This window comes from Pinus tabuliformis, chromosome 7 (assembly GCF_031772625.1).
Source record: "Pinus tabuliformis cultivar Carrire ecotype Pingquan chromosome 7, CPIR1, whole genome shotgun sequence".
Lineage (NCBI taxonomy): Eukaryota > Viridiplantae > Streptophyta > Pinopsida > Pinales > Pinaceae > Pinus > Pinus tabuliformis.
Window position 1 is genome coordinate 82,526,469 of NC_142293.1, and position 23,095 is coordinate 82,549,563.

The 23,095-nt window shown below is 39.0% G+C and overlaps 1 protein-coding gene across 2 annotated transcripts in view; it reads left to right on the top strand.

The window, feature by feature from the left end:
* LOC149245297 (Alkaline-phosphatase-like family protein) overlaps positions 1–23,095 on the top strand; it is a 377,731-nt gene that overhangs the window by 173,631 nt on the left and 181,005 nt on the right. For both annotated transcript variants that reach the window (XM_089457751.1, XM_089457752.1), the window contains exon 12: positions 16,807–16,957. In XM_089457751.1, coding sequence (XP_089313877.1) covers positions 16,807–16,957 — 151 coding nt within the window. The remainder of the gene's footprint in view (positions 1–16,806; positions 16,958–23,095) is intronic.

Consider the following 23,095-nt stretch of genomic DNA (forward strand, 5'->3'; position numbering starts at 1 on the left):
AAGCGACATTCAGAGATGAATCAAGCATGCAACTGATTCATGTTATCTTCAGATTTGAGTTTTTCCAGCATCCAACATTGGCAGTTTTTTCAAGCAATGTTTTTGAAGATCAATATGAGAACTTGGAAGATGGTTCCTCATTCTTATTTTGGATTTATCATTGAAGGGGGGAATGTTAGCCTCTCTCATAAAACAATAATAAATCCAAAAACAAATAAATTAATTAAATATTCCAAGTTAGGAATTTGTGCCTAACTCTTGGGTTGTTCCTCTAAGATAGGAGTTAGTTTAGGTAGCTCCTATATTGGTGTGTGTCTGGTGAGAAATTATCTCAATCAAAGGAGAAATTATCTCAACCAAAAGTGTGTAAGATAGCACACACTATCTTGAGAACACTGTCTCTCATCTATTTATTTGTAACACTATATTCAATTATTTTTAAAATGAATGAAATGAGAGTGAGAAAACTGGAGGCTTCACTCTTTTCTGCCCATATTTTGTGTATGGTTTATTATGTATTGTTTATATATTTGTCTGAGTTAATTTCATTTTTCAATAGAACACATCATCCAGACCTCATAGGAGAACTAATCATCCTGCTACACAGGAGAGCGAATCATCCTGTCCCACAAGAGAGCGAATCATCTTGTCCCACAAGAGAGCGAATCATCTTGTTCCAGTGTGCACCACCAGGGGAGGGTGAGTCACCCTGTGGCCGTATGTTGTTCCAGTAAGAATTGCAAGCCCCGAGAGCTCCCAGAGCTCAATGTATGCAACATGCAGGACCCTTTTACAAGGGTCACTTGACGACTCCAAGTCGTACGGGAAAATCACAGATTTGATCTTTCCCCAGGGCTTTGTCAAAATGTCAGCGACTTGTACATCAGTCTCAATGCAATGGAGCCTCCTTGCTCATCGACTTACCATATCCCAGATAAGGCAGCATTTGATGTTTATCTACTGGAGCAATCATCGAATACGAGATTCCTCTATAATCAAATCCCACCTCTGGTTGTCACAGAGAATCATAGTGGTATTCATCATGTGTACAAACAACGCACTGAAGAGCTTCTGTAACCAGACTGCCTCTCAGGTAGCCATGCTAGCAATAATATACTCTGCCTCGGCGGTGTTGTTTCCTGCTCAACCAGGATATCGAAGCAGATCCCAAGGAGAACCAGCACTGAGAAGTGCTCTAATTTTCCTCCACACTGCCTGCCCACTCAACATTTGAAATATTTTAGGCAGTGTATCTCAATCCATGAGAAATTGTGCCCTGAAGATATCTGAAAAGATTCTAGGCTCCAATCCAGTGAAGCTCAACCAAATATGAGCTCACCATACTAACTGCAAAACATATGTCCAGGCGGAGGTTCACTAAGAACATCATATGCGAATGAGTTTATGAAACTCAGAGGCATTTCCCAAATCTGGTCCGACATCACTACCATATAACTTCTGAAAGTTTTTATCCTCGAGATAGTCACAGGCTTGCAGTTTATCTTTCCACATTCGGAATCCAACTCCCTTTGTCCCCTACAAATGAGAGGGTCTGCACCTATTAGACATAGGTTTATCATCCACAACCTTCGAGAAATGGTTTGGATCGGTTTTACTCCTAGTGAATCTCAGCTTCATCAAACAGCTATCAATCCTCTCATACTATGCCTGAGGTGTTTTGCTTCAAGCCATAGAGGGCTTTCTTCCACCTGTATACATGAGATTCTCGATCATGAATCTCAAATTCCTCAGGTTGTTCCAAACTTGTGGACCTGCTATATGAGGGGAATGGTCCCCTTGTAACATTTTCCTTTGGTACATTTCAGACATGTACCTTCATGCTCTTTTTGAATTCAGGCATCCTTGTCACCATCTGACACACAGACCTCCGGTGTTGTGTCAATGGACATGGTCCCCAGTGGACTTCCTGCAACTTGATAGAACCCTGAACTCAAAAACATCTTTGAAAAATCTACGTACCTTTCCATCGATGAGTGCCACCCTGAAACCTTTGACTTCCATTCCGAGATGGACACCAGGTTCTTCTTGCGATCAGGTACATGAAAGAGATTTTGTAAATGAATCGAGTTACCCTTATTCAATTTAGGGGTAACATTCCCTACACCCTTTCCGGGATAGGTGGTATCGGCTCCAAGTATAATCCCACGATTATCTATCCGATGAAGTGTCGGGGGTTCCTTGCTTTCTTTGAAGAGTCGACCATTTCTCCTTGATGAACTGTATTACCTGTCATTCCCTTGACCCTGGAATGATTTGTTTATCTTTATCAAGAGAAGTGTCTCTGCCATTCAGACACTCCTTCGCATAATGGCCGAACTTATTGTAACCAAGGCATCTGCCTTTCCTTCCACCCTTAGATCCGAACTTCCCAATGAAGTGATCTTTAGATGGGCCATCAGAAACTTCCGCTGTGCCATTCTGATAATATTCTCTACTTCGACTTCACCCTGGGTGAATTATGAGGAACCCATTGATCCTTTTGTTCTGTCCCAACTGTCTTCCGTGATTGCTCTTTCACTCTTGCTTGGGCATTGTCTTCACCTCACCTCCGATACCATGTTAAGTTTTGGTATGTTCTATGCGACAACAATTTCTTTAAATTTTCAATTTTTCACAGGTAGCAATCACATCAGCATTAAAGTAAACTACAGATAGAACATAAATATAAATCGCAGAAGACAAGCCAAGACAAGAGGACACAAGATGTGGCGCTAGCCAGGGACAAACCCCACAATGTGAGGAAACCCTTGATCAATTCTTCTTTTATGTTCTTCAAAATTCAGTAGAGAAAGTGAGAGAGATAGTACATTTACAATAGAAGTCAACACTTTGACTTTTGATATCGCATGAGATTAGTTGAAGACACATTGCTACCATTGATTCTCTAAGGTGACTCCTTCACCTATCATAGTGCTACATCTCGTCCATTTGCCGCACATTACCATGTAGTACCATCATGCTGCTCATGATCTCATCACTATGCTGCCCATACATCGTGCTGCTCATACATCATGTTGTACTCCAAGTCACGCTGCATGTCACCGAGATCCATATACTAGATCTCTAATCCTGTTTTCCGTCGTTGCTGAGATCCTCCTCATTTCAGCACCATTGAAGCCATTATTACGAAGATATTCACTGTTGCTTCATATCAACGTGAGCCACTCGCTGTGATCTCTATCCTTTCATTGATGCACTAAGATAGTCATTACATTATGTCAATGAGCTCTTTATTGAAGTCATCATTATGTGGACTGTTGCAATATACCTTTGTCATCACTGTATATTTGTTGAGACAATGATTCTCATTACTGCTTTATTATGTAACCCTTGTCACTGTTATGCTGCTGAGACTACATCATTCCTTTATCATTTGTACCAACCAATATGATAAATCTTGTAGAGCGGATCTGCTCCAATACTCACACGAAAGAATGTGAGATACCTCCTTCAGATCATAGGTATGCTGAGACTTTTCTTCACTGCGATGACGTTATTCATTTGCTCTTGGCATCATCTGCAACTATTATACACTTAGCTCAACGTATCTTCATTAGTGTCTCTCCTTCACCAAATACCCAAGATGTGGAGAGGAGGAGATCACATGAAGAATGTGTGTAAAATGACTTCAAGTCTTCTCTTATTTATACTAAAACGTAGATGATGAATGGACATGACTATTGGGCTTCCGAGCCTACATAAGACGCTCGCTGACTTGACAATTAGTCTTATAATACAAATAAATTCATAACTCCATAAATAATTATCGGAATCGGATGATCTTTAGATCAATCCTACACCTCTCGATGAGAGGGATCCAATAAAAATATCAGCTGCCATAAATAAGATGACCCACATGGAGTTTGGCCCTAGTTGCCAATTTAACATCTCCTCAACCTGCAAACAAAATGGAGATGCCCTCTGGGGCTCAGATCTCTCTCCAGAATACACAAAGATCACCTGCAATTTTCGGATTTTTTCCTGCACAAATAAAAGACGGCTAGAGTGCACCCCTAAATTTTCACGGGATGGTAGGTTGGGGACGGCAAGTGCGACAACTAATTTTTATATTTATTAAAAAATAAAATTTAGTAATACAACATAAACATGAATCAAAATGATAAATTAAAATATAAAAATTAAAACTATTACTATATTGAAATTCAAATTACAAAATAAAATACTAAAATGATAAATCTAAAGACTAAAATCTAATACTAATAGTATCTAATTGTCATTGAGTTTTGTGCATCACAAAAACAAATTTCATCATCATTGCATAACTTAAGAAGTACTATTAGTTTGTTACAACTTACAACCCACATTCTATGATGCATGATGAATCATTTCAAAATTTAAATAGCAGCGAAAGCGTAAAAGTAAATAGTAATAAAATTTAATAACGTTGTAAACATGAACAAGTCATTAAAATTTAAATATAAATCTCAAATTAAGAGTCTAGAAAACCATGGATTATAAATTTATAAATTATAGACTATAGTCCAAGAACCAAAATGGAAAAAATTAAAATAATATAGTCACTAGTGTAGTTGCCAAATGGAAAAATTAAAATGTCTCAAGACAATAAAAAACGAAGTATGAGTCAATATCCATAGTAGCATGAAGGCCGAAGCTACTCAGAGATTCATATCTTCTGCATCAAGTCTATCTAAAAATGATTGAGCCTCACTATCTTCTCTCCCATCATCATCAATGCTTCTCAACTGCAGCTCAATGTCATCTAATGGTACATTAACCAATCCTGTATGGATAGATGGCCTATCATCATCATCATCATCAATCTGTGAGGCATCCTTATGATCTACATCCCACTGTGCTGTTGGTCTGTGTAAATACTTTAGAGTTTTCCTTGTAAGAAGACGAAGACTGCTGTGCACATAAACTAGTTTCTCCACTCTTTTAGAGGTAAGCCTATTCCTCTTAATAGAGTGGATAAAACTAAATGTAGACCAATTTTTTTCTGGAGCTGAAGAACTAGCAAACTGAGATAGTAAACACATAGCAAGAGTGCGTATTTCTGGTGCTTTGTCCCCATACATCCTCCACCATCCACTGGGACTTTTTTGTGCCATACCCAACAAATCTTTCTTTGTGGCTCTAGAGAAAGTGGGCTACTGAGCAAAGCAAAATCAAGAAACTATTCTTGAAATATGGTTGCTTGTTTTGATGTATACATCTTTTCTATGACATCAATAAAGTCTTGTTTCACTTCAGGGTCATCTATTGGTGGAACTCTGGCTTCCCTCTCCACATACCACTTTGGATCAAGTGTGTAAACGGCCATATGAAGAGGTGTGTTTAACCTGTTCCATCTCTTATAAATCAACCATTGGAGTTCATTAAATAACTCCAAAGAGGGCTCCTTTTGATGAATGATGGATTTGGTCTTTCCGATCATGCTATCAGTTGACTCATATATTTTCCCAAGGCAAGGGGAATTTGAATTTGCATACTTGATTAACTCCACTACTGGAGGAGTGAATGAGACAATGTATTTCACATCAACCCACTAGTCATTATTCAACACCAACTGCTTTACTTTCTTTCCCTGATCTATTTTGGATTCCTCCCATGCAAACCACTCAAAACTTATAACAATGACCTTTAGGGCATGTTGCACCTCTAGCATGAGGTCAAGAAGGAGATGGTAGGTGGCATACCTTGTATCTTCTGCTTTCAAGAACTCCTTTTTTGCATAAATTCTACAAGTAGCTAGAGAGGCGTGGTGGTTGCAAATGAGCATTTGCACCTCTTGCATCCAAAATAATGCGGGTGATCTAAGAAATTTTACCAATGTCTTTGAGTGCATTATTTAAAGCATGCACACAACAAGGAGTCCAAAATAGATGCTTGTACCTGCTTTGAATCATCAACCCTGCAGACCTACAAACTGGTGCAACATCTGTGATAACTTGAACTATGTTTGTAGGACCAATCTCCTCAATTGCATCTTTTAATACCTCATACTGAAAGGTTGCATCCTTCATCTTTTCGGTACAATCAATTTCCCTTAAGAAATATGGTCCAGTTGGAGAGGTGACAATGATGTTCAACAAAGGTCTTTGTTGAATATTTGTCCAACCATCCATGACGATTGAACACCCATATTCAACCCATGATTTTTTAAGGCCTTCCATCACTGCCTGCATCTTTGTGACCCCTCTATCTAACAATGTTGTCCTCAATTTATTGTAACTAGGGGCTGAAATGATGGATCAACAACAATGACTTTCTTTATCATCTCTTTGTACTGAGGGGAACGGGTGACATTAAATGATATTCCATTGGCAAAGAAAAATTCAACCACTGCATCCTCTGCCTTATTCTTGCGTTGCACATTGAACCACTCTGCCACAACAACTTTGCCTTTCTTACTTGAACTGTTGATTTCTGGTAGCATTGGATGTGCTCTAAGCCTCAAAATTTGCAGGGAGGCTTGGACACTTGTATTCCACAATACCTAGATATCGTTTTGGGAAATTCCAGCCGGAGATAGTTTTATTAAAATAATTAATTATTTTTAATGGGTGCCTAAGTTTAAACTTAGGAAATTAAAATAATTAAAGGGTATTAATCAAAATGAGGATGAAACTTCTAGAAGAAGACGAAGATAGAGTCTAAATGATTTGAGCCATTGATTAGAATCTAATCTGGGCCGTTGATTACTCAACTGGAGGACTATAAGGAATTAGATGGGCATTTGGAAAACACATCGAGTAAGAGATTAGAGATCAAATTTTTGAAGAGAGCAACACAACAGTTGCCAGAGAGAGATTCAAAGTGATTTCTTGCAGTGAGGGGCAGTGATAGTATCCAAAGGGAAGTTTTCCTGAACCGGAGAGTGCAAGTGTTAATTTTAGGCAACAATGGTATGTTCTATGCTTTAGAGCAATTTCACTTCAATTTCTTTATTAGCCCAGTATCAATATTTAGATTACAAATCACATCAACATGATAGTAAAATGCAGATAGAACATAAACATAAACATTAGAAGACAAGCCAAGACAAGAGGACACAAGATGTGGCACTAGCCAGGGACAAACCCCAATGTGGGGAAACCCTTGATCAAATCTTCTTTTAGTCTTCAATAGTTCAGCAGAGAGAGAGTACAATTTACAAATCCGATAATTTATAATAGCAGCAAAAGAGCCCTAACCAGAAAAGTCAACGCTGGTCAACAAGGCAGATTTGACCCTCAGCAAATCGGTCAACTTCAACCTCCAAACAACAAGATAAAACAACCCACAAAACAATCAAATTCAGCCCAGTCAAAGTCTGGTCAAACAGCCCACTTGCAGTCAGCTCTAGCTGCAGTTAACACTGGTCAACAGTGAACTTTTAGCCTCGATTTCTGTGCCCAGAAATGTCCCAGAAATGTGGCCTGCCCAAACAGAAATAGCCTTCACAAAAACGCAGTGAAAGGAGGTCAATGTATGCTGGTCAACGCTTGGTCAAACTATCTAGAAATTTGGTCTCCTGAAATTTCGCCCTCCTGAAATTTCACTCTCCTGAAATTTCAGACGTGTGGAGAGAGAGAGGCCCAGAAATACGCACCCAATCAATGAGGAGAGAGAGAGAGAAGTGCGAAGATGAGTGTGTCCAAATGAGGCTCAGTCACCTTCTATTTGTATGCAATGTTGAGGATGAATAAATGTCACTGTTGGGCTTCTAAGCCTACATAAGTTTGCTGGCCGACCTTGACAATTTGACCATAATCAAAATAAATTTATAACTTCATTTGTACATGTCAGAATCGGATGATCTTTAGATCAATCCTATACCTCTCGGAAAAAGGAATCCAAGAAAAATATCAACTGTCATAATAAGATGACCCATGTGGAGTTTGACCCTAGTTGCCAGTTTTAACACTCCCTCTCAACTAGGAAGAACTCCATTTGCTAATCTATTTGCCAATCTATACTATCTTTGCCATCAATGCACTGCTCTGGTCGGGTCTGCTCTGTTGAACTATGAAGAAGAAGGAGTGATGGAGAATGTATCATACCATTTTTTACTGACTCGAAGTCAGTGCGTATCAAAAGAGAGTGTGTCATACCACTCTTACTAACCCGAAGTCAGTTATAATCAAAAGAGAGTGTCTCATACCACTCTTACAGACCCATAGTCAGTTCCAATTGATCCTAGATCATCTTAGCATAGGGAGTACAGTAGTACACGATGCGTCCATCGGTAGTACTATGGTCCCTATCCTCATTTCCCTACTCAATGGCTGGATGAGAGGTACTTCCCATGAGTCCTAGACTGCATGGGTAGGATGTCTCAGCAGGAGAAGGATGAACCACTCATCCTGCGTACATGTCGCCAAGGGGTATCGCAGGGGAAGGCTGAACCACTCACCCTGTACACAACAAACCACTAGGGGAAGGCTGAACCATTCTCCCTATGGTTGCTCATCGCACCAAGAAGTATCGCAAGCCCCCCGGAGCTCGCAGAGCTCAATGCCCATCTCATATAGGACCCTCATAAGAGGGTCTTTCCACGACTCAAAGTTGTTCTTGGAAGGCCAAGAACTTGACCTTCCCCAGGGGCTTTGTTAGAATATTGGCGACTTGCTTATCAGTCCCAATGTGATGGATCCTTATTGCTCCTCTTTGTACCATATCCCGGATAAAGTGGTACCTGATATCTATATGCTTGGAGCGATCATGAAACACAGGATTCTCTGATGATCGGATCCCACTCTGGTTGTTGCAGAGGATCACGGTGGTATCCAACACATGCCCAAACAGCTCACTGAAGAGCTTCCTCAACCAGATAGCTTCACAGGAGGCCATACTAGCAGCTATGTATTCGGCCTTATTGGTGCTCAAGGCAATTGATTTCTGCTTCTTGCTCATCCAGGATATCGAAGCAGAACCCAAAGAAAAACAACATCCAGAAGTGCTCTTATGATCCACCACACTGCTAGCCCAATCAACATCAGAATAACCATGCAGCCTCACATCTCTGGCAATGTATCTCAGTCCATGAGTGATTGTGCCCGAAGATATCTCAGAAGATTCTTGGCACCAATCCAATGTATATGATGAGGCTCGACCATATATTGGCTCAATGTGTTAACTGCAAAACATATGTCTGGATGGGAGTTCACCAAGAACATCGGTGCTCCTATGAGTTGACGATACTCAGAAGCACTTCCCAATTCAGCTCTAGTAGCACTACCACATTACTTCTTAAAGTTAAGTTCCATCAGAGTAGTCACAGGCTTGCAGTCCACCATCCCAAATCTTTCCAGTATCTTCACAACATATTTTCCTTGAGAGAGGAAAATTTCACTTGGCTTTTGGCAGACTTCCAACCCTAGGAAATAGTGCATCGGTCCTAGGTCCTTCATGTCAAATTCAAAAGCCAACTCCCTCTTGCATTTGTGAATGAGAGGGTTTGCACTTCCATCAACTCCATGCTTGATTTTGTAGAGCCACTTAGAGGTGACAACCGATTTATCCTGGGGTCTAGGGACCACATCTCAGACATCATTCTTCATAATTGATTCGTATTCTTCATTCATAGCATCCTTCCATACTTGATGCTTCACGACTTCTTCGAATGATGAAGGCTCATTTTGAATGATAGTGCTCATGGCGGTCAAATATCCTTGATACATGTTCGACTTCTTGCTTTCACGGAAAGTCCCCCTTGGTGCAATGTGTCTCTCGGCATCTTCGAGAGTCTCCCTAAGCCACGAGGGTCTCCTTTTGGAGGAGGAGGGCTCATGAGGAGGAGGATCAATAGGATCCATAGGTTCATCAACATCAAGGATCGTTTCGTCTTCTTTTGCACCCTGATTTCCGGTGTCAACTTCTTTGTCCTTCCTTAGGATAGGAAGGTTGTTGATCTTTCTGAGGGCCATATCTTCGTCGAAGGTGACATCATGACTTATCTCAAATTCCTTTTGAACAACCACATCAATTCTATATCCCTTAGAATTTTCGCTATAGCCCACAAAGATTCCTTTCTTCCCAGATGCACCCAATTTGCTTCTTTTCTCTTTCGACACATGAAAATATACGGGGCTTCCAAAAATTCTAAAATGAGAGACATCGTGTTTCTTACTAGTGAACATTTCTTCAGGAGTCTTGGAGTCCAATGCTTAATGAGGGTATCAGTTTTGAACATACACGATGGTATTTGCAGCTTCATCCCATAGGAACTTCGGAAGGCCTTGATCATGAAGCATGGCATAAACTGCTTTTACAATAGAGTGATTCTTCCTTTCAGCCACACCATTATGCTCAGGAGTGTATGGCATTGTAGTCTCCCTCTTAATGCCCCAGCTTCTCTGCAATAATCTTGGAATTCATTTGATTCGTACTCCGTCCCATTCTCAGTCCTCAATATCTTGATTTTCTTCTCGGATTGGTTTTCGATCAAGGCTTTGAAGTGTCAGAACCAGGTGAACACTTCATCCTTCTTCTTTGAGAAGTAGATCCAGGTCTTGTGAGAATAATCATTTGTAAAGGTGAGATAATATAAGTATCCTCCCAAAGAGTTTACGAGCATCATACCAGATATGTCGGAGTGGATCAATTGCAATATATCTGTGGTCTTGCTATTACTTGAGGGGAATGCTCCCCTTGTAAGTTTTCCTTCGACACATCCCGGACGTACACCTTCATGCTCTACTTTGAACTTGGGCATACCTGTCACCATCTGTCTCATGTCGGGTAGGGCCTTATAATGAAGATGGGCAAACCTCCGGTGCCATAGTTCAGATTGTAGAGATGTGTCGCAAGACAGGGCTCCCAATGGATTTCCTCCAACTTGATACAAAGTGTCAACACTGAGAGGAGGCAGTTCGACATTTCGTTGGTAGAGATGGTAGCTAGTGGGTTAAGAGATCAGGATAAATCGGTTGGAAGGTGCATCCAACTATGTGATCTGGAAGGCAAGGATCTCATGCCTTCTGGATGAGCACGATCTCAAAACCTATGTCGACAGTGTGGTAGCTGTACCCGCGGATCCAGATCCACTCAAGAAGTACAAGGCTGAGATGGTGAAGGCCACAAGGTTGATCCTCGACGGAGTGAGGGATCATGTAGTGTGTCACATTGTCGGCAAGGATACTGCTCGACACATGTGGGAAGCATTGGCCACGTTATATGAAGGATCTTCTGAGCAGCGGAATATGTACTTGGAGCAGAAGATGAGATCCACATAGATGCAAAAGGGGGAACGCATTGATTCGTTCCTTACGAAGCTTCAGGAGATCCGAGACTCATTGGCAGCTGTGGGGTCAACACCTCAACCTATCGAGATGGTGAGGTTGGCCCTGAACTCAGTCTCAGAAGAGTGGCAAGTGTTTGTCCAGAGTATCCTGGACAGAGAGAGATTGCCAGATTGGGAAGGAATGTGGGCCGCTCTTCAGCAGGAAGAGATGAGGAGAGACTTAGTCAAGTGCAAGCTTGATAGTAGCAACAACAACAATGGGATGAAGCCAAAGGAGGAGGAAGAGAATGCAACCCAAGCATCTAAGTGGAAACAGGAGTAGCGGAAGAAGAAGAAAGATGTTTCGAAGATCAAGTGCTTCCGGTGTGGTGAACTTGGTCACTACGCTACACAATGTCCTCTCGAAAAGAACGACAAGGACGAGAAGCATGATTCGAAGGCTGCATTCACAAAGATCGAGGATGAAGAGTTTGCCATGGTTGCCTAGATACCTCCAAGGGAGAGGTGGGGTGATCTAGAACTTTAGTTCGAAAGAATTACAAATGGGCAAGATCCTTGAGGAGTCCACCTCTTGGATCAATACTTTGCTACGGGAGCCCAGATCAGAAGTGGCAGGATGGACTAGTGTTTGTTGATGCCGAGGAGTGCCGTAGTGACAGTTGCAGTGGTTAGGAGTGCCAGAGACTAAGCAACGCAGAGCAGAGTTGGTAGCAGTGCAGTTAGCACAGTGCAAAGTTAGCAACAACGTAGAGGCTTTAGAGGGTCAGTGCAGAGACTAGCAGCAGTCAGAACTCCAACAACAAATGCATCATGCTGAACACCTGTTCAATAATTTTGGATGCTTTTCTGTTGCTGATGCAGTAGCAACAACAGTTGGAGAAGGTTGCAGTGCAGATGTAGTGTTGGCGGTGGTAGTGCCAACATCAACACAGATGCAGAACTTATGAGGGTTGCAATACAGATGCAATGTTGGCAGTGGTAGGGTCAGTAGCAGTACAAATGCAACATTTGCGCAGTATTTGGTGGGCAGCGATGTCAGAGATCAACATCACAAAGGGAGATGTTACAAAGAAGTGCGATGCTTCAGCAGGTTGCATTACTAGAGCACATTCCTCGCTAAGAGGGAGAGTTGATTTTTGGTAGCATCGGATGTGCTCGAAGCCTCAAAATTTGCAGGGAGGCTTGGACTCATGTATTCCACAATACTAAGAAATCGTTTTGGGAAATTCCACCTGGAGACAATTTTATTAAAATAATTAATTATTTTTAATGGGTGCCTAAGTCTAAACTTAGGAAATTAAAATAATTAATCAAACCGAGGGTGAAACTTCTAGAAGAAGACGGAGATCGAGTCCAAAGTATCTGAGCCATTGATTAGAATCTAATCTGGGCCATTGATTACTAAATTGGAGGATTATCAGAAGGAATTTGATGGGAATTTGGAAAACACATCGAGTAAGAGATCAGAGATCGAATTTCTGAAGAGAGCAGCGCAACAGTTGCCAGAGAGAGATTCAAAGTGATTTCTTGCAGTGAGGGGCAGGGATAGTGTTCAGAGGGAAGTTTTCCTAGACTGGATAGTGCAAGGCAGAGAAGGCAGAGAGCAGTTCAGTGAGGCAGCGCAGAGCTTCAGAGGGAGTTCGAATTCTAGCTAGGAGAGACGAGATTCAGTGCCAGAAACCGGGGTGTGAGATCGGAAGGCCAGGAGGTCGAATTTCCAGACAGTAGGAGGTCAGAGAGGGATTGACGCAAAGCCCAACCAGAGTGATGCAGTTTTGCTTAGGGTTGACGTAGAAGCTACGTAGAGGCAACGTGGGGCTAGTCAGCAAGCCCCTAATCATAGTCGAATCTCCCAGAACAGTGTGAGATTTCTCTCACTAACCTTTTTGCCAGTTTATTCTCTGTATCGGATAGCCAGTTGGGCATCTAATGAATTGTACTCAGATTTGCTACTGCTTATAATAAAAACCCTCAACTGCTGCACCGATTTTACCACACTGGGCTTTTCCGGGGACATTTCTCCAAAAATAACTATGTAGATGTGTGCAATGATTATTTCTCTCCTGTGTTGTATTTAGTTTCCGCAGTTTTATTTGTGTAGGCTGCATTGTATTTAATTCGATATTTGCCATAGCACACAGCAAGTAAATTGTTTAATCGAATTAACAATTAGAAGAATTAACATCAGTTACTGCAGTAGGAATCGGGTAACCGATTTTTCTCATGAACTAGATTTACTGGAATCTAAATCAGTTGAATGTTTTTCATGATTTCTCTTTGAGAGTACTCTTCTATGCTTAAAATTTTTGGTTTTTTGAAGACAATAGAGTTGTCTTCCTCCATCTCTACAATGCCACCTATGGCAGCCATGTGAAGCTTAGTAAGTTCAATTCTCTTTTCCAATGGACAAGTGCATGCCTTTACTCCATCTCCAAGAATAGACAAAAGATGATGGTAAACCCTAGTGTAGCTTCCTTTGAAATTATGACCACAAAGGTTGCATGCCCACTCCTCTGAACCACCACGGTTTTTCTTTTTATTCTTGGTGTTTTTTTGACAAACTGAAGCAAGGGTTTCTTTGTGTTGATTAAAACAAAATTTTTTGTTGCCCTTGCTAATGTTTCACCCTTAGGTTGAGCAATTGCTGAAGTATTGCTGTCCATTTGATTTGTTTTTAGAGGTGAGGTCTGAAATTTAAAAATACAATAGATTTGTTTTAAAATTTTAAGGAAAAAAATTAAAAATATCAGACCATACTACTGGTTAAAAAAAAAAATAAAAAATTTTAAACTTACTTGGCAACCAAAAACGCACTGTTGCTCCAAGTTTTTTGATAGCTCCAAGCAAGAAACTGAAAACTCTGATTAAAAAATAAAAACACTCCTTTTTTTATATCATTTATGGGTTCTAGTGATGATAGATAAATCACAAAATAAAGTTCAAATTTTTGCAGCCTTCTAACCTGCGTCTTTCTAGCTCGACTTCTGGCTTTTGGCTTGCCTTCCTCGCTGCTCGGTAACCAAAAACGCAAAACTGTGTTTAGCTGCTCACTGGTAGGCGTGAAGGTTGCTCGTTGCTGGGCATAAAGCCTGCGTCCAGGTGGGCGTGAACCCTTGTCGTGAAGCCTTCTCGAAACCTTGTGTGAAACACTGAGAACTATCTGCCCGTCGTGAAGGAAACCCTCTTACGTGCATGAAGAAAACCCGCCTGCAAGAAGCTTGGAACTCTCTCTATCGGGTGAATGGTAAATGAAATCAAAAATTTATGTAGGTTATGTTTTACGTTTGTGAACTTATGTATGCGCTAGGGTAGGTAAACGTTGTAATTTTAAATTTTTTTTATTTACAATTTTTAATTAAGTTTTGATTTTTTATAAAAAAATGAAAAAATTTAATTTTTTTAAGTTGTAAATTGAAACTAGGGACGTCCAGAAGTCCCCGATTTATCAAGGGACGTTTTGGAAGTCCCCAAAAGTCCCCGATTCTTCAAGGGATGGTTAGGGGACGACCTTGAAGTCCCCAAGTCCCCAATGGAGTCCCCGACAAATTTGGAACGTTTTCAACGAGTTCCAAAGTACCTGGATTGCTAGAATAGAGGAAACGTCTGAATTATGGCGGGGGACGTGTCCCTGTGCAACATAGGTGATTACTCTGTAAGGTTTAGTGAGTTAAGGAGTCATCTATATTTTCTTTTGTGTTTTTGTTGTTGTTGTTAAATTAAATTTTGACCAAACTGGTGCCAACAAGGTGTTGGTTTTGACAGGGGATGCCCAAACATTCCTAGGAGGATATCTTAGGGAGATTGGTTGTTTTCTTGTGACAATGGGGATGATCCCCAAACACCTCATTTTCCTTGGGAAATATCTATAACATCCTTTATTGGGAGGAATCTTGCCTGTTGTCCTCTTTCTCAAGGCTACTTGGGAGCTGAAATGAAAGTGGGGAGTGGCATTTTCAAAAGCTCCTGGGTTGGGGGTGAATTTTTTATATAATATATATTTTTATATATTTTGATGCATATATGTCAACAAAAGCATGTAGAATGATGAATCAGATATAAAAAGCATAAAAACATGGATTAAACCATATTACATCATTCATATAGAAGTTATAATCTTCATCAAGCACATGTCCACAAGTTACAAGTTCTCATTTATATAGCATGTAAGGGTGCACATAACCAAAATAGCATTGAGTGCAATCCATCTTTGAACCAAAAATGCATCAACAAATAGGCTCTAGATGGCCTCTAGCATCCAAAAAAATCATGCTACAACAAATACCTACATATCATCAAAATCATTGCCTATTTTGGGATCTTTGTCCTTAATGTCACCATCTAGGCATTAACATAAGATAGAAAAAACATAGCATGTAAAGTCAAGATTTTGTTTGAGTTATGGGTACATTTTTAGTAGGGTCATGATAGAGGAGTTCGACAACCAATGTCACTAACTTCAAGGTACATAGAGGACTTGGTGCTTTTGTTTAAATACGAGTTCTATACCTTAGTACATGACAAGATCCAATGAAAACATTGCAATCCACCCAAACCTGAAAAACTTATAAGTCTGCTGGATTTCTAGTGAGATTTAAAATTCACTTTCTCCATATGAAATCCAATGAGGTCAGAACCACTCTCAAACATCCTGAGTCATTTCATGGTAATGTTAAAAATTTAAGTAAAAGTGTCACTTTTACTTAAAGAATTTAACATTACCATGAATTGCATATCAATACTAGGGTCATAGGCTTGAATATTAGGCTGCCCCACTCAAAACTCTTGTTTCTTTGAAAAAAAATTGCGTTTGGAAAATCTTTGTGATTTTTTTTTGCGAAAATGCCAGCGAACGATTTTTTGTTTTTTTTGCGGGAGCATGCTCCAAAATTTGCCCCCTGTGGGAGTGAATTTGGGAGTGCGCTCCCTTGTCGCTCTCGCTTCGAGCACGCTTCAGGAGAAGATTTGAGGAGCAGCACTGCTCTTGCTCCCTGCTGTCAGTGAAACATACTGGATGCATCACCTGTGCAATATAATATAGATCATTATCATTCAAGAGTTTTTGACTAAGCAATATGTGGATTACTGTACATCTATTTTCACTATACTTTATCATGTAGAATATGAATGAATAGACTGCTTGATTTGTAATGGTAAAATTTTGAAGTTAATTTTTCTATTTGAGATAATTGCTAAAGTTCACATCCACATGGAAAATCTGGTGTCATGAAGGTGTCTACCTATATATTTCGTCTACCTATATATTTCATTCCATCCCCAGAATTGTGTCCATCTATGTTTCTTTTCATTCAAACAGAAACTCTACATCAACTACTGACTCTTGTCTCCTACAAGTGACTGGACGAACAAAAGATAAATTTTAATTTATATTTTCATTTCCATATACCTATACTGAAGAATATATCGAGGGTTTCTAAAATCCAAACTAATTTGTAAGTTTGTTGTAATGATTGATCCGGTTATTGCATTCTACAGTTTGTTAGATATAAACGCTACATCAGTTTAAATACGTTTCCTGACTCAGCACTGTTTATCAACTGATGCTATTATTTTTGCAGTGTTGGACGTGTTAACCCAGAGCTCTATGCCTTAGGTGCAGGGCCATGGCCCAAACCGAGTGGTGATCCTAATGGTGACTCTAGGGCCTGTTTGAATATCCAAAAATGGATGGAACACTATACAGATGTTATGTGCATCAATAGTTGGCAAGTAAGTATATTACCTTTGGGAATCATGTGTATTTATTAATAGAAATATCCTTGTTGTTGAATGAATGCTAGTTATTAATAGAAATATTATTTTTCTTAACTGACAGTTTTGTCATCACTTCAACCTAAAGTGGAAATTGTGTAGGCTTTTTGGCAATAAATGTCACAGCTGGGTTTTGAGCTTAGTATTTGCTATAGGCCATGGGTACTGGTGACTGAGGCTTGGAAGTTATGCATGGATCTTCTTGAAAGAAGATAGGAATTTGAAGATTTTATTGGAATCTCTCATTATACTCTAGTCTGATGTAATGTCAAGTGAAATAAGCTATAAAAAGATCTGCCTCATCTTTTAACAGTTTGTAATTGGTGATGATGGTAGAGAGAGGAAATAAATAATTGACTTAATTGTTAATCCGGCAACGATAGATATCTCACACACCGTTACATCATGTCTCATAATAGTTTATATTATCCCTAAATGGTTAAATGACTTAACCACCGAAGCCCTAACCACAACATTTACATGTTACATTGGTCACTTGTCATTAGTGTAAATTGAATATTTAACAAATATTTTTACTCCTGAATTGTATTAGAGTGTTGAGTGTTAGTACTCCGACACACCCCCTAACACAAACATAATATTTCAAAGAATTTTCTCAAACTTAATGTTGACAAAAAAGAAATACAAGATAACCAAAGATAACATATGGGTCTACCACCATTTACCCTTCTGCTTGGGTAGCCAACCACAGTGCTCATTGGTTCGCCAGGGTGGGGGAAATATACCTGCAATCTTTGCTCATTGCATGAGGTAGATTGAAGAGTTTGTTATTTTTACAGGCCCTATCTACCGTGAGATTAGAGGTGGGTTCCATTGGGTAGATCCTTATTGATCTTTTTGAGATTTTCTAACTAGCAGTGCCTAGCCTTGTATATTACAGAGACATTTGTTCTTAGGTGATGGTGACTTCAAAGCTCTTTCATAGTTGGTACATAGATTATCTCCTGCTTTCACTTGGCATGGGTTGCTGTGGGGGTAAAGCATTTGTCAACCATTCAGTTGGACAACATTAGGACTGGCTGACATTGTTCTCTAGCCTACACCACTCAAGTTTGGGACTGTCACATGTTGAGGGCTCCTAGGAGGACTGGATTTGTTCAGGAATATCAGCCTTACAAGACACCTGCTCAAAGATACCTTACTAGCTTCTTCCCTAGTACTAGAAGATATTTGGCCTAGGGTGTTAGGACAGCCTCTACTTCTTTAGTCTCTACCTCGACAATTGACATAAGTGTGTTGATGCCACCCAGGATTTCTTCCCAAGGCTGTATCAGCCAAGGCCACTTATTAGATGATTCTCCTATGGAATCTATCACCTCTATCAGATGGCCATAATCCTCTTTCTTTGCAGGTAGTGTGAGGTTTGGTTCACCTTTGTAACCTTTGCCAAAAGTCTTTTAAAGATAATAATAAGCAATTAGCTTAGATCAGTTCCATTCTTTGTTTAACAAACTACAGGGCAGCCTCCAATATAAAACATGGTTTTTTAGGATTAATTCTTTAAGCGGTTTTCCGTCAGATGATGGGCATCTATTCCATTATCAGAAAACATGTCTTCTGGAACAGATCTTGGGAAAGTACCATTGTTCTGCACTAGGTGTAGAAAAGTTCTGATCAATATTTTTAACAATTTTTAAAAGTTTCTTCTTGATTTGATTGGGGGTTTACATTCATCTGCCAAAAAAAATTCTTTCAATTTTTGAAGTCCATATTTCAGGACAAAAAGAGTACATGATGAAGTAAAAACACCTGAAATATAGGTGTAGAAAAGATGTCTATAAATCTGTCTTCTGATTAAAGTCTTCAAACCATGATCTCATACTTCAACTACAAATGGATGTCTATCTTCCAATATTGTGCCAATATCAATTCTATCAGAAGCAAACTGGTCACTCAACCAGGGGACCTCAAGAACTGGAAACTGGTCGGCACAGCAAAAAATAAAAAAACTGGACGACCAAAAAATCATAAAATAATCAAATTTTGATTTAAAAAAAATGTATGTCCATGTGAATCGAAACCATTAGACAAAACTATGCAATGTTTACTCGTGTATATTGACTTGCAGGTAAGGGTGCATCTAACCAAAATAGTACAGAGTCTAGTCTGTATCTTTAATCAAAATGCATAAACACGGGTTCTAAATAGCCTCCAGAGTCCAAAAATCATCATGCTATAACAAATAACTACATGTCATCAAAATCATCATCTATATTTGTATTCTCATCATCAGTAGCACCTTCTACCCTCTCATCTAGGCTGTATCCTTTATCTCTACCAGTGTTTCACAAAGGGGGGACAATTTTTGGAAGTGAAGCGTCTTAGAAGAGTCTAATATATATATATATATATATATATATTTGCATTTATATTAAAAAAACATCCAAAATATCAAATTAGGTGTAGAAGATATAAAAATATGTATATTTGTACATAAATCAAGATAGATATGGCATCCATTGTACATCAATTATTTATTCCAGCATCAACCATCTAGAATCTAGATTCCTCTCATCTTGTCTAACCTTTGCCTCTACTTCGATTTCCTAGGGATATTAGTCAACATTGCCCAATCTTGATCAAACTTCCTAATCCAAGCCTTATAATATGGTAGAGAAAGCTTAACATGCCTGATCAATGATTTTGACTTAAGTGAAGGGTACATTTTTGCTAGCCATGATAAAGGAGTTCAACAAACAACACCACCAACACTAGGGTATGTATAGGGCCCGTTGTTCTTGTTTAAAGCCAATCACATACCCTCATACATGATATAATCTAATGAAATGCCACAATCCCATTGGTCCTGAAATCTTGAAAACTGTTAAGTCTGCTGAATTTTGAATGGGATATGCAATTCTATTTTCTCCATATGAAGTTTGATGAGGTTTGAACCACTCTCAAACATCCCAAGTCATTTCATGGTAATGTTAAAAATTTAAGTAAAAGGATGAAAACATTTTCATCCTTTTACTTTAAAAATTTAACATTACCATTAAGGAGCATCTAGGAAGTGTATCGGGAAGCATAGTTCCTCATATAACAGTTCGAAAATTCTCCCAAAAAAACAAACAAATCCCCACAGAACCGTGTGAATGGTTTTTGGAACCATGGTTTGGGCCTGTAGAACTGCTGTTTGGAACAGTCACGGTTCCAAAAGCCCAAGAACCGTGAAATTTCAAAACCGCTGTTCAGTCAGAGGATCGGTGGCGGATTCGTTGGGGACGTGAATCTGCTTCTGGATCTGGGGGCGGGTGGGAGTCAACAACCTTCAATATTGACGAAACTCTCTAATTCAAGTGTTGAAATAAGTAGAAAGAGCTTAACATGACTAATCAATGATTTTTATAGAGTGAGGGTATATTTTAATTTTTTACATGATAGAGTTCACTGGAAATACTGCAATCCTGAAAAGTGTGAGTCTGCTGAGTTTTGAATAAGAAATGAAATTCTACTTTCTTCATATAAGTCCAGAGAGATTGGAATCACTCTCAAACATCTTGGAATAATTAATGGTAATGTTGACAATTTAAGTAGAAAGATAGAAGAAAAATGTAAAGGAGAATGTCAACTGTTACTTAAGAACCGGTGGACTCTAGGAATTGATTGACTGGTTTGGTTGAATCGGTCTGGTTCCAGTAATATTGGCCAATATACTTTGGTAGGGAATTGGTGCTTACAAGATACCTACAGGGTCTCACATGCTTTTTGAAAAAATTTCATGTCATTTGGACGACGACTACCACTATGCTTCTAAACAAAATCATTTGTTTTGCATAATGTAGTTAGGGTGTCTGATAAATGTGTGAATTTGCTACAAACTGCATAAAAAGTTGTGTCAGCTGCTTAGCGAGGGTCACATTATCTTTGTAGTTTCCATTAGTTGGTTATAATGGATATGTAAATTGTATGAGTAGGTATGGTAATCACTTGTCTAGAAATTATGCTGCATTTTCTTTGGAGTCTGCACCAGAGCAAGATTGTTTGTCATCATTGAATAGTTATATTGCTGGTCACATAGGAAACAAGATCTATGTAGTTGCATTGTCAATGTTTTTGCTACTGGTAGAATCTCATTCTTGCTGTTGAATGTTGAATGATAATGCTTCTATGGGAAGATACTATTGCTGTTGATAATAGCAATATTTCTTAGCCTGAGTTTTATTTAGCAACCATTGTCAGATAGAAATAAATCTTAGAAAACAAATTTGTACTACTAGTTTGTTGAATCTCTTTGGCTGTTATCATCATCAATTTCTTTGCCCATCAAATATTATTACACACTACCCGTCATTCTTAATGCTCTATCTTTATCCATAATTATCTGAATTAATCTGTTTGCACTGGAACTGGCCAGTGCATACCCCTCAACACCTGAATTGGTTACTGAATTTGACTTATGTGGATCGGTTCAGAGTCCAGACCCTTTAACATCTGAATTGGTTGTCGAATTGGACCAGAGCATGGTTGATACCGTTTGTACAGATTCACTACTGGTTCAGACTGGCAAAATTATCCATGTTTCAGTGGTGGTAAAACAAAATGTAGGGAAAAAAGAAAAAAGAAGTCCCACTCCCCTATCTTCCCATCATATTGTACGAGGCCTTATGTCACGTTTGAAGAACCTGCTTGGGCAGGATGCATTGGAGTATGATTGATTTAAGATTGCATTGGAATATCATTGATTTCAGATGCATTTTGTTCCTAGTCAGGGATGATCATTTACTTGTGATTTTCAGCCCACATTTGAGAGTCTTATAGTATGTTTTGGTTGAGCTCCTTGGATGGAGGAGGGTTATTGGATGATGCTAGATCCTTCATCATATTTTCATGCATGATTATTGAAGTGTGCCTCAAATAGATTTTTTTTTAGGTTGATATAGCTCTTTCAATGACTATATGCAGATGACATGTCATGATTTGAGCTTAGTTTTGTTGGAGTGTGTTGTTCCTTGTAGACAGTTTCTCGCTTGGAAACTGTGTCAAGGCATCAGAATGTGGGGGTTTCTCGTTGCTTTAAAATGTAAAGCACACTCCCTCCAGAAGTTTAAAAGGCCTAGCATTCAACCATGACAGACAAAAATAGCTGAAGATGATGATAGAAAACTGCAAAAATATATCAAAGAGCATTCACATTCAACCTGAATATATTAGCTATCTGATATAAGAAGAAAGTGTACAGAATAGCATTCCAGTGGCTCAAAAATGAACAGATCTCAATTATATGAAATCAGGGCAGCAATCAATGAGTGCAAAGGAATAATATAGACAGGTCGGAATAATACAAACAACCTGTCTATATTATAGTCTTAGTGTCAAACATAACACTGCTAGGATAATTAAGGGAAGTTGATCCTTATCTTAGCCTCTCTGGTGTCCCGTATAATTTTAATATGCTCAGATGAATAGATTGTGAAAATAACAAAAAATATCACTCACACAGTAAACAGACTGCCATATGCTGAAACAAGAATCCTTTGATCAAACTTTTTGAAAGTAAAGTGCTTCAATACAGATTACAAGTGTTTTATTCCCCAAAATTCAACCCTTCATTTGAGTTGCTTTCTAGATTTTATACAAAAATTGCAAGCAACATGTTATGAAAACAAAAATATAGGATCTCTAAGCTAAAATAGACAGCTTCTCCTTGGTTGAACGCAAAATTTCCACATGTGCGTTTTTCTGGATTCTGTTGTAGCAGTTGAGAAATTCATGGAAATAAGTTAGCTAGTCCCTCCCAATCAGATCTGATTGGATAATTGTATGATATAAATTTTCTATAAGCTGTATCCAAATCATAAAACCACCTCTGATATTTTTGTTTGACTGGAAAAAGCAATCTGATTTGACAGCGAATATAGAAGTCATCCATGAGTTTATCCAGAATTCCTCCACCTTTTAATGATCATTTCATATCAGAGAACTTACTATGATTTGACCTAAACTTAGATAATATTTCTTTATATACATCCATAGGTATCAACTTTCAATTTGAATCCCAAGATGAAGGCATGTCCATTCCTTTTAAAATATTAAATCTGGTATAAATGAATCTATTTCTTTTTGAACCAACCT